Source organism: Brachyistius frenatus, unplaced genomic scaffold, assembly GCF_029030835.1.
Source record: "Brachyistius frenatus isolate BFR_SWC_R1_liver_20210118 unplaced genomic scaffold, ASM2903083v1 Contig_25, whole genome shotgun sequence".
NCBI lineage: Eukaryota > Metazoa > Chordata > Actinopteri > Embiotocidae > Brachyistius > Brachyistius frenatus.
In genome coordinates, this window is record NW_027210624.1 from 1,102,564 (window position 1) to 1,115,926 (window position 13,363).

The 13,363-nt window shown below is 42.0% G+C and overlaps 1 protein-coding gene across 1 annotated transcript in view; it reads left to right on the forward strand.

Annotated features, from left to right (window-relative positions):
- Positions 1-1,003: 1,003 nt before the first annotated feature.
- Positions 1,004-13,363, forward strand: part of col11a1a (collagen, type XI, alpha 1a) — an 82,873-nt gene continuing 70,513 nt past the window's right edge. The window contains exons 1-4 of the mRNA XM_069697967.1: positions 1,004-1,275; positions 6,210-6,374; positions 6,873-7,086; positions 9,911-10,073. Coding sequence (XP_069554068.1) covers positions 1,161-1,275; positions 6,210-6,374; positions 6,873-7,086; positions 9,911-10,073 — 657 coding nt within the window. The 5' untranslated portion in view covers positions 1,004-1,160. The remainder of the gene's footprint in view (positions 1,276-6,209; positions 6,375-6,872; positions 7,087-9,910; positions 10,074-13,363) is intronic.

Sequence of the window (13,363 nt, forward strand, 5' to 3'; positions counted from 1 at the left end):
TTCTTAGTGATTCTACTCAAAAACTATACAGATTTTTAGTATCAGCTTCACCACTGAGCTGTAGTCTACCGGTTATCCAACAGTAATTTCAAGCAAATGATCATATGAAATCTTCACTCCATCTCAGAGACAAATCGTGTACTTTTTACTTTACTATTTGTCTGACAGCTTTAGTTACAAGTTACTTTTCAGATTACCCTACTTACTTCATACACTTTCTGTCCAGTGCGCATCTGAGCTGGTTGACTTATGGTTCTTACAGATAAAAAACAATACAAACATATGATAATCTTATGAAATATGATGCAATACTGCAGATGAAATGTAACAACAGTACATAAAGAAGCTGAAATAAGTACCTACGACCTTAAACGACTGCAGCCATAAACGGCACGCTAATCCAACAGTTAAATTAATCAAAAGCCATCATATATAATAGTAAAACACTGACAGGGAGAGTTTACTGCATAATGTATATATCTACTTGTGATACTTGAAGTACATTTTGCTGATAGTACTTAGGTAAAGTTGTATTGGAGTATTTTCACAATGTGGTATTAGTACCTTTACAAAAGTATAAAGGACCTGAATACTTCCTCCAGCCCTGGCTATAACAGGTCTATAATAATTGAGGTTTATAAATACTGCACTGTACTGAAATAATATTGATGTTATAAGATCAGAATGTGTCCACATTTGTGCTATTTGATCTTTCAATCCAGGTAAACTTTGTGAGACTTGTATTTTTCTCTCTTTCCTCAGATGCACTCTGCATAAATTTATAGAGGCGCATTACAAATGGGTGGACCCGAAGGAGAATTTCCAGTCCTGTGATTTGCTAATCGGGGGCTGGTTCCCCTGTCAGTCCCCTGTAATCGTGGCTGTGGTTTGCGGAGCTTGCCCAGCCCTCCTGTCCGTGGACGCACCAAGTGTACCGACTGCACTCTGTGCGTTTTGGTTAAAGCCCGACTACCTTCACTGTGAAGGCTGGGCGCTGGGAAGGAGGATCGGGGCCGCGTTGTGGCTGAGAGAAGAGGCTGAAACTCCTCACATATGGCTTTTTTGTAGGACAGTTCATCATTTGGGATTGTGGACGGGACGTCATTTAAAAATTACCTGAAGTCGCCCAGAAGTTTTATTCACTTGTGGGCGCCCCGATCATGGAGATGCAAAGGTGGTCCACAAGGTGGAAAACGAAAAGGTGGCTAATGGATTCCACTGTAACCGCAATCATCACTTTAACCCTGGTTCTACAGGCTGCTAATGTCAGAGCAGGTAAGATTTTTAGGGAACCAAACGTCTCTCATGAAGTTTGTGTGGCCGAGAGGGGGACGGAGCACCGACCGGATGGGAAAACTCGGTAGCTGATGATGGAGATTGGGGGAGTTACACACTTACCTGGACACGGCAGCGTAATGTTTGAATCACAGTGAGATGTGTTATTCCCTGTTCCACAACCAACGTAGTTACATTAAGGCGAGATTACACCTTATATCTGTGTGATTGAATTTGTGGAAGCCTCAAAGCAAAACGCTTACAGGTAGAAGCAGAACGGTACCAAGCTCAGCACTGTAGTAAAGTGCAATGTTAAACAATCCTCTAAAGACAATTTAGAAAGTGCATGCACTCATTGGTAATCGTTTGAAGTGCATATATTTGCTTGATCACAACTCCATAATCATTAACAATCATTTTACCGCGGGCGACTTTTACGCATGAATGGAAGGCGTCTCCCCCGAAGATGAAACACGTCGCCTAATTAAATTCATCCTAAGCCGCTGGTATGGGCTCTTCTAAAGATCAGGAAACACAGCAGAGCTCCTTCTCCTTTAAGATTCACCTTTAGGCTGAAAGCGACCTCTTTGTTTGAACCGTGGTCCACTAGGTGGATGATGAACACGGTTAGCGGGGTGGATTTCCTCAACCAGATGCCACTGGACGTTTGTCAGACTCCGGACTTTACTTAAAATAACAATCATTTTTACATGTAATCTTATATTTCTGGTCAGGTAGAAACCATATTGGATTGTAGAGTGGGATAGTGGTAGTTTTCTCTTGACCTTCATGAGGATAGAAGCAGGATTGATGATTAATCGCAGTTTGTGAGGCACCCAGCAATTTTGGGCAGACATTATATTACTGTATTGGTGCACAGCATTAGTGTAACTATAAATATGTGGTAGGAAAGCACACTTTGATTAAGGTCTCATCAGACCTGTCAATGCAGAGCCAACAGCACCCTGTGTGTCTGGGCAGAAGAGGGTGGGAGGGGAGGGGGCTAAAAGTGGTCAGGCAGGTTCACCCTATCTCCACACTGCCCTGGTCCACACCAAAGCCCAAAAAGCTGGCTTGTGCCTCTCTCCCCCCTCCTCACCCTTCTCACCCTCCTCACCCTGCCCAAACTTTGCACTTCCAACTTTGCACTTAGATGTTTGGTCGGCTGCGGGACAAGGCCGTGTTGTGTGAGCGGTGGGAATGCATCCCCCACTTAAGTACTGAGCAATTATTTGATGATGGTGCTTGTTGCACTTCCCTATGATTTTGGAGCCCTTCAAAGAGGCAGGACTTGCAGGTGGGCCGAGCCCGCAGCCAAAATGGCAACATATCACAAGGTTCAGGAGGCTTCACACCTCGGCCTGTTGACGAGTTCGTAAGGATATATTGTTGTGTACAGATACAGGTGGACATGTTAGATACACATGATCTCCATAATGGTATTTTTAAATAGGATGTAGCTTATGTAGAGGGTTTGGAAAAGGTTCCTAAGCCAAGGGGTTTTCGGATGTCTAATCTTTTACCCAAATAATTTGTTAAGTAAAACAAAGAGTTTGAGTTAAAGCAGTTTTGATTTATGTTGCACAAATCAATTCATTTTTGGTTGATAGTTTATTAATTTATCAACTCCATGCTGCTCCTTTTGCTTTCATTGATTGCCTCAAATAATTGCCAGTTTAGACAATAATGGACTGGAATTGTACTTCAGACTTAAAACCTCACCTTCCCTATCTCACCAACTCCAGCCTCTTTAAGTATTCTGCTCCAGGGTTCAGTGTTTCCGAGACCCTGTCAGTTTCCTTCTGAGCGCTTTATGGCAGCCGAAGCTGTTTCTGCAGGATGCCCTCTCCATCTAGCACTGTACAGACACGTTTTCTCAGCCCCCAGGGTACGGGCTCAGATGTGCATTCCAGCAGACAAAGCTAGCATTTTCAGAGTCCTCTCCCCTAATATGCTCAAGCGGGAACATCAGCTCCTTGCCGGACCTTTGTTTGCTGAAGCGGTCACACGTTTGCAGAATAATTTAGAGGCATTCATTATTGTCAGAAGTTTGCTTTACCTGCAAATCCAAACTCAAATTTTAGAATGAGGATGATCAACAGACTTCTACAGTGATTAAATGACCTGTTTGGAATCAGAAAAAGGCTTAAAATACTGTGATACCATGCTCTGATTGTCACATGGAAGCCAAAGAGTTAATGAGAGGAAAAGCCAAGTCGTGGGGGGAAAAAATGCTTTGAAAAACTGGGTGTCTCAGTGCAGTTTCCTTGGTATGACACCAGCATAAAGCCGTCTTGTTTTAGCCGGCAGCGTGGTGGAAGTTGAAAGAAGGAGAGGGAGAGTGGGAGAGAGAGGAGGAGGAAGGGAGGGGGGTACATGGAGGGAGAGAGAGACACTCTGACTGAAGATGTTATTAGAGTCTCAGGGAGCTGCAGGTGAAAAGGTCCTCCTCCGTTTACCAGCCAATTTGACCTTCCTGTTAAAGACTTAAGGGCTGAAAATAACAAAGGGGAGCGGGATTTAAGGTATCAGTCGGTCTGACACAGGAGGTGATTAAGGATGAGCCTAGGCAGACCTTTCTGGCCTCACTTCTAAGACTGGTGTTATTTTATCTCTTGGAACATGATATACACCTGTGAACATGACAGAGATGATATCAAATCAGTCCATCTGTGTCTAATGCCAATGTGTCATAGCTCCTCCCCTTCTTGCATGCCTCTGCAGTGTGCATAATCATCTGCATAAAGAATGATCCAGCAGAGGCTCAGTTATTAGATCAACTGTCCAGACTGAGGAAAGGTCCATTCTTCCATGCCACCTGAGTTCTGCTGCTAGCCATGTGGCCTGTTTGCTCAGCCCCAAGGGACAAACACACACCAGCTCCATCAGATGCTCCCCTTTAAAAATCTGTGCACACTCATTTGGCCGTAATGGGTTGGCCGGTATTGACATTTTCTCTGCACCTCTGTGCGAGGGTCGTAGCCTGGCCAAATTTGCCACATCTGGAACGTATGAGTCCCTGAGTTTGGACTGAAAGCAGCTCTGCAGGAACTCACAATGAGTTCCTCAGTTCACTCTCCAAAATAAGTAGCCGGTTCATCCTCACAAGCTACAAAAATGGCCACGTTGTCCGTAGTGATGGCATTCCTACGGCGTAGCAGCTGATTTTGCTCTTGGTTTTTGTGGATGTTTTTAAATCATTTGCTTATCTTGCTTTGTGTCCTCTAGTGAGCTGGATTGTGGCGGGATAACACTGAAGATGCTCGTTTCTTCATTCTGAGTTTGACCATCTGATACAGATTTTCTTTACAGGGACAGGGTTGCTTTTCAGAGAAAAGATGTGGAAGATTGTTGTGAAGAATTGTGTAGATTTGTCTGCTTTTTTGGACTGGAGTTTTCTACTATGGATTGAAGCAGCTCTCTTTGCATACACTGTTGAGGACATCTGGTCCATTATAGGTGTTGCATAAGAGGAATAAAGTGACATGGAAATCGTAGGATACACATTCAAGGCTTTTGTGTTTGCCTTTCATAAAAATTAAATCTTTGAGGTTCACAAAGTCACAACTATAGATATTTTTTTAGTCTACCTCAAATCTAATCTGCACTGATAATGAGTTGATCCTCTACAAACCATCTGTATGAGCGATGCTCCTTTTATATTCAGTAGGAATAGATTCATGTTAGTACACAAATTCGTCCCCAAACCAACTGCTTTTCCCAGCAGAACAAAACAGGCTCCTAATTTTCTTTTCCTTGCCATATCTGGAGTGTTGAGAGTTTTAAGATTAGACATGACACATTTATTTAAAATCCCTTTGTATCAAGAAGTCAGAGAGTTATTTGACCTTAAAAAATTTCCCCTCGGGGATTAATAAAGTATATACCTACCTACCAAGTATATACCTTGACATGCCAACCTAAACAGTGGCTTTGGAGCCATCAGAAAATCTTTCTGATGCTTTCAGGCCCCTTGGCATGCTTCTTTTTTTTTTCGTGTTATTTCATCTAATAGACTGTCATTGTATTGCCAGCAGGTATTGCTATGCTCTGTGAAGTAAGCCCCTGTTTTTATTTTAATGTATGGATTTGAACCCTTTGTACTTTACTCATAGTGCCCACCTACTATTATGTCTATTGGACTCCAAAATGTGGCCTGTAAACAATAGAATAGCACTGGTCACATAGGCTATGTCATGGATATATTGCATGTGTGCTGTGCATGGACTTAGATACTAAAACATAATGGCCCATATTACAGGGAGTCAATATACTGCTGCAGAAGCCACTGTTTTGTACTGAGAGGGTGTTGTGATTAGGAGGCATAATCATAATTCTTTCCCATGGGCCTCATTTGGCTCTCACACAAGCTACATTATGTAAATTGCTTCAGATTGAAGAGCCTTATAAGGGTAAACCTACCCTGGTGTTGTAGAAGTCTAACTCTGATGGCACATTGTTCAGTAAGGTCTTCGGTTTTTGGTGGTGACATCCACATTTCTCGTCAGATGAGCCTGTAGAGGCTGGGCAAGGCAGCATTTCCTAACTTAACCATTTAGACACATCCTGTAGCCAATGAATCTCCACTCTTGCCCAAAATAACACACTTCAACACTGCTTATTAATCCTTATGATATTTAATTATTTAATTATTATTATATTATGAATCATAACTGCCTTGTGTTTGTTTAATAGGAAAAGGGCCAAGACATGTTTGAAATTTTGAAAAGCTACCATATTATTATCATTGTTATTATTATATTACACATGTGATTGTTTTTTCAACATCTTGGGACCATGTTGGAAAGTAATCCATGTAATCAGTCATCAGTGTGGTGATAATGGTGATGAACCAATTTCACCTTGAACCACATATTTCCTGCAGAAAACATTGCAACGACCTAACGACTTTTTTTTATTTCCTCTTTGAACAGCAGAACCAGTGGATGTCCTAAAAGTATTAGCATTTCAAAATTACCCCGAAGGAGTGACAAAAACATCAGGATTTTGCGCAAACCGAAGAGCCTCGAAGCCTGACTCGGCGTACAGAGTTGCCGAGCAGATCCAGATCAGCGCCCCCACCACGCAGCTATTCCCTGGTAAGAGAACCTCCAACCATCAGCTGTCATGTGTAAAACAGGTTCTCTGGAGGGTGGATTCTCCTCTTGACTGTCAGAGATCTGAACTACCAATGACTGCTTTGATTGGTGTCGTTAAATAATGGAAAATATGGCAAAGCTGAGCAAAAGATTTGTTTTTCAGTCTCCCCAAAAACTTTTGGATAAATATCTAGCTCTACATGGAAAAGCTAAATGTTGGCACCCTTTCTATACAGCTTGAAATTATATATATTACACCTACCAAGGTTAGTATTAGTGATTCAGTGTGATAAAACAAGTATTTACAAGCTGAAAAAAGTCATTGGTTGTTACTTTAGTAGAGTAAATTGATGCTGAGGCCTTGTTACGTTCAAATGTGCCTAAATATGATGTAATAGATGGTATAATATTTAAATATTGATGTTGGAAATGTCCGCAGTCACATCAACTCCAATCCATTCACCTATCTTTCCCACCCATCCTCCTCCGACCGTGCAGGTGGTGTTTTCCCTGAGGACTTCTCCATCCTGGCCACAGTGCGCCCCAAATCTGGCCTCCAGTCCTTCTTGCTGTCCGTCTACAACGAGCAGGGAGTCCAGCAGCTGGGCGTGGAGGTGGGACGCTCGCCCGTCTTCCTGTACGAGGACCAGACCGGCAAGCCCGCCCCCGAGGACTACCCGCTGTTTCGGACTCTCAACCTCGCTGATGGAAAGTATGTCAAATCTGAACTCCACGTAATCACACACTCAAAACACACCCGCGTGCCCTCCGACTCCAAGTTCAAGCTGATTCAGGAGGGGGATGGATGTAAAACAGTGGGAGGGGAGTAAGATGGTGTCAAAGAAGTATATCAAGGCTTTGATCATTTGATGCTCATCAGCATTTCGTATATTTTGTCTTGTGACCGATCCATACATGGATTATCTATGGAAATGGATTGTCCTTTACTTTGATTAAATTTCCCATAATGAAAACATGTATTAGAGTTACAAGGATTTCTATGGCATTGTGATTATCCTAAAAGTAGCTAAACATTTCCTGATTTCCACTGACTCGTTCTTTTCGATAAAAGCAAGAAAACAACCCAGATTTTTGCCTTGTTGCACCACAGGTGCTCATCACCGGATTATCCGTCTCCTCAGGGGTCCGTGGGCACAGAGACAGGTCAGAGACGGGGAGACACTGGATTATTGGGGCACAGCAGGGCTGCCATGGGCAACCTGACCTCATCCATGAACTCACTGCCTCTGTTATTTTAGAGAGGGAGGGTGGGAGGGAGGAAAAGGAGGGGATAGAGGCAGTCCTAAACTTACTTCTTTTTTTTTACCCCCTTTTGGATTATCTCACCCAACCAGAAACAGTGTTCCTAACCTTTTAGCATAAACCTGATTATCTGCTCCCAGGTTCAGAAATCCCAGCATTTTCACTCAGAGCTTTGGTGGAGCTGCTGTGAGCTCGTGTGCAGGGGTGAGAGGGGGATAAATAAACAGACAGGCTGCTGGGAAAACGCATTATTTGATATTATGTTTGGTGCTTTCCTCCAGTCTTATTAAAGTTTTACTTTTATTTGCCGAACATGTTTGTTTTTTGAACTTTGAAAGGAAGTCAGAGCCCGGACACAATGTGTTATGACCCAGATGAACTTAAGATGCGATCCAGTGTGTGCTCTGTTATCATGATGGAAGGATGCTTGGGAAATCCTTTAAAAAAATCTTTTCAGCATGGAGGCAGACGCTCCCAGCCGACTTTGTGTTGGTCTTGTCGGCTGTTCTGTCCAGTGTGTAGTTTTTGTAGACTGCTGTCTGAGGAACAATGTTCTCTGTGGAGGATTTGTAACACTTCTCGGTCTGGATGCCTTCCAGGTCTAAATCTCCGCTGACTAAAGCTCTGCCTGCTTACAGTCTGAAATCCCCCGCGGCTGTATTAAGAAGCGCACGCTCAGCTTGAAAAGAGAGGCATAATGATGATATTGATGAGGTGAAAAAGAGCATTACCTTTTCTTTTTCTTTTTTGGGGAACATAAGGTGATTTAGAAGATTTCGAGTGAACTGTCACACCATCAGTTAAGCTCTGAAAACATGCGTCTGAAAAGACCGTTTTGTTGCTCTGCTGATCATTGTGCCTGCTTCAAACCTTTGAGAAATTGTTGAAACCCACTGAAGTCAACATTTGCGTGTTTGCCATATAAGGTGACAAGTAATCCTTTGTGCTGTAGCGCTAAGCCCGGAGAGAGTTGCACGTTTATTTTTCTCTAAGCTCCATTGCTTGCCCTGGAATGTGTCCGTGTGATCAGAGACGTTTCCACGCATTTGTCCTCTTGCTTCTACCACAATTTATCATTCAGATCAGTTCATATGATATCAGAAATATCTGTGATAAACTTTTCTTTTATTGCCATCTTTAGCTTCAGCGTTGCCAGGTCTCATCTTCCACCTCGGAACAATGTTTTGACTGTGTGTCTCCTGCTCTGGCAAGGCCGGCCTTCCCGGATCTTGACACACACTTTCCACAATGTTCACCATGTCTGTCATGCCGAGTAACCCAGAAGGAGGATTAAGTTTGGAGTTTAATGAGTGTAATCCTGTGTTAAACAGGGCCAAAGTGTGGGGGCAAGAATGTGGTCCACTGCTGCCTGGTATGCAATAGCCCTTAAGTGCAGTGGCAAATGGTGCAAAGGCAAGGGAAGTGTCAGGCTCACGTGTGACCCCGGTTAACCCTTTGCATGTATGGCAGTTGTCGATCAAAATATGTCATACATAACTCGGTTGCTCATGTTTTCTCGGGGCATTTGCTTTTGTAATGACTTGCATCAGAGCTTTCTCAGTTTCTCTCTCCTTGAGGCGCGTTGTGAGGTATTTCAAGTCGATTATAATCCGATTAAAGTCCTGATAATGTTTTCTTAGAACGTAATCAAACCACACAAAGATGTCTACAGTCAAATTTTCAAGTTATTGACCCAACACTTGCTGCACATCGTATTAATTGACCTCATTTTTGCTTGTTGTCTATATCATATGATGCTCTGATTTCAGTGATTATTCAATGTGCACTAGCAATGCCTCAAGGTCAGTAAGAGACTTTTATTCTGCTTCACTTAGGAAGCAAGATAAGTGTTTCTAGCACAACTTCACATCCTCCCAAGGTGCACAGAGGAGGAAAAAGAAACTACAAGTGGTCAAAACTTCAGCAACACTTGCAGTATGTGGAGCAGCTTTATTGTAAGACCCGCACGTTCCGTCTTATGGCCATCATCGGGGTCGAGGTAAAACACATTACTACAGTTCAATAGAGGGGGTATGAAACAAATGAAAGAAATCCAAAAGGTAAAAAATTATGAATAACCAATCATATACACCAACCCTATTTAAGTGTGTGTTGTAATTTGTTTGATGAAGGTCAAGTCGGAACGTGTTGGTCTTACAAATCTGCCCCTGCGTTGTCTACATACTGCAGGTGTTGCTGGAGTTTCGACCATTTATTCTGCTTGACTTTGCCTTCCTTCATTGCTAATCTCTTCTCTTTGTGTCCTCGACCAGGTGGCACCGCGTGGCCATCAGCGTGGAGAAGAAGACGGTCACCATCATCGTCGACTGTAAGAAGAAGATCACCAAGCCTCTGCTCAGGAGCGACCACGCCTCCATCAACACCAACGGCATCACCGTGTTCGGCACCAGGATTCTGGACGAGGAAGTTTTCCAGGTAAATGTTTCACTGCGGTGGATTGTGTGAACGTGTCCGTTGTTACTGAGGTGCTTGTTGGTGTCACTGCTAATTTGTATCTTGGTATATCGATCAGAAATGATGTAGCATCGACCATCTAGGACTAAAAACTTGCTTGTAGTCCAATTTTTCTTCTGCTGGTGTCCCTTTGGCATCAGTTCACTCGAAATAATTTATTTATTATGTATTAATTTTAAACAGTATTTACTGTGTCCAAACCTCCTTCTCTCTCTCTCTCTCTCTCTCTCTCTCTCTCTCTCTCTCTCTCTCTCTCTCTCTCTCTCTCTCTCTCTCGAATCCAGGGGTTTCAGTTTAAGTCCCACTGACACAGCCTTTGATTCTGCCAAAGGGGAATGTGGAGTTGATAGAAACCAGGGCACATGTCGAAGTCTCCAATTCTTATGATTTTGAGGAACTTCACAGAGATATCATACATCTAAAACATCTGAGGCCTTTTATCTCGCCTGCTGGGGCTCTACTGTAGTTTGATTACAGAGTCCTCCAGCAGAGGTTTTCAGCCTCTCTTTGTTTGTGACCACACAAGTAACTTTGTCAGTTTGTTTTTGGAGCATGAGAAGCTCAGATTATAGGCAGTGGTCAGCCTTTTAAAAATGTTAACAATACTTAGCTTTAACACACACAGAACAAATCAAATCTGGAAAGCAGCTTTGGAGCGTATTATTGATTCAAACAATGAATGTAAGAATTCTGTGGCTGCATGTTGAATGGCACAGCTCTATATTGAATGGGAAGCTTACTTTGGCTGTGTTTGACCAACTGTGAAATATTCATGTGTGACAAATATTTATCACCTGAGTCCCAGCAGACCAAAAAGATGGCGAAACAATAGATTGAGTTTCAGTTATTTGTCAAAATAAACGTTTTGATCCGTTCATGTAAGTCTGTCACTAGAAAATACAGATTGGTGATTTTATAATAGATCATTTGCAAGGTTTGAGGGTCCGACAACAATTCGAAAACATTTAATTTCCTTTGTGTCTATTTACTGTAACTCATAAGAGGGTTAGCAACCTTGGTCTGAGAGATTTTGTTTGACAAGGATAAACCTGGATAATGTATATAGAAAAATGCCACGCACAACTCACAAATCTTGAACCACAACACGTTGTAATGAGAGTCCAACAAGAGCAGAATACTCACAGATCAGTATTTAACTATTTATTGTGAGCAGAAAAACTGATGAGTTTCAGCCATGAGCCATCATCAGCATACTCTCATTTAAAGATAGAACTGGAGCCATGAACTCTTCCGCAGAACTGTGGTAAACAAACAAGTGAATCTTTACTGCTTTTCACAGAGCCTATGTTGTTGTTGTTGTTGTTGTGATTTGCCAATTATCAGAAATGGCATGACACTTGTAAATAGCGCTTTTTAGAACATTGCTAAACTTGTGCTTGTTACTGAAACCTACAATATACTGTACTGTTCGGAGCTGTTAATACCTCCGAACACACACAAAAAGAAAAAAAAAATGTAATGTCTTCCAGCCCGTCTCTTCCTGTTTGATCAGAAAACAATCGAAGAAGTCTAAGAAGATTTTATCATTAAACAAACAGCAGCTCCAGGGCTGCCAGGGAAGTCCAGTAGTTGGGAGTTTGAATGTGTGAACTCAGTGTTGGTAAAGCATTTCTTGAGTTTCTCATTTTGCTGTTGGTGTCTCCAGCTATTATAATGCAGTGTTGATTTAGGCACATATGCTGTTCTACATTCCCAATGCCTGGCAGATCAGACAAAAAGATGCATATTAGACATAAGGTTTGCCCCAAACTGTTTCTTAATACCGGATAACGGAGACAAAATGAATAAAAACAATACAAATCTGCATATTTCAACTTCGAAATATTCATTTTTGAGGGCAACCTTCTGGGATTTTGAGCATCTCTCCCATTCTCTCATTAAGTGTGATGTTCATTCTGCTTTGAGACCCAGTTCATCCAGAGGTTGATGCTGGCAGGCAGATGTAAATAGAGTCAGATAATGACTGAGCTGTCATGACGCTCATGGTGTTGTCTGGTATGAGGTAAAGTTCACTGAGAACATATATGGGAGCTGTGTTTGCTTGTGAGAGACTGCTGGTTTGTTCAAGTGCTGCGGGAATGGTGAGTCATTACTCTGATACCATGTTTTAATGATTGATGCTTCTACTTTTGTCTTAAAGCCATATTTCTTTGGGCATGCCTTGTCATCACCACGGGGACGCAGGGTGCCGTGTGTATTGCAGAGCATTGTGTGAGTGTGCAGAAGGGTTTCCCTTCTTTGCTGTGCATCATTGCTCCAATCTGACCTTGTGCTCCACTCAGGCTGTTTGGATGAGGACATTGCTGTGTTGCTATGGACATATGATGTAGAGTTAGGTAAAGAGACCGGTATCATCATCATCATCATCAGTCAGACTATTAAATGAAAGACATAAAAATTATATTCAATAAAAAAGTGTTGGTATTCTTAGACACCTGCATTTTGAAAAGATATGGTCACCATATAAAGAAAATAAATTTGTATTAAAAATGAGTGGGCACTAATAAAATAGTTTAATCATAACATTTTAGCCTCTATCAGTATTAAACTAACACAAAAAAATGCATTTGAACTTTATCGAAAAAATATGAATATGTTTCTGATTACGGATCCAGGCACAATTTTTTTTCTTAGGTCTAAAGTTTATAAGGCGATTTTCTTCCTCGCATCCCCTGTCAGTTTTGATTAGATTTATGAGCGGAGCACTGAAGCCAGCATTTCTATCAAACAGGGTGTCTAGTCAGAGGTTGGCCCGTGGAAGGGCTGAAAATAGGAGCCATAAGTCAGCTAACAGGGTCTTCTCTGTGTAGTTTTTGGAACAGGTCTCCTGTCTGTTCTCTGTCACTGCTCTCCTCCGAGATCCACGGGTTCCAATGCATGCTGGGATATCCAGTACAGTGGAGGAGAAGGAAACACCCTGGCCTTATGTTGGACCTCCTCTTTTTTAAAAATTAGTCAGAAGATTTCAGGTGATATGATTTGATTACAATATAATTATGTATGAGAATGTATAAAAAAAAAAAAAAATCTAGAAATGTAAGAAATACATGGCAAAAACGTCACTTTCTTTAGGTTTTGACTTCCCTTTTAACGAGTGTGGTAGGTGAGTTTTTTTTATTTCCAGTTCTAGATTTAATTATATATTTGCTTTATTCCAACTCTGGGGTTTGTTTTCACAACCTGACCTGCATTTTTCATAAACGTCTATTCATGCCCTACCTGCCTCAGGT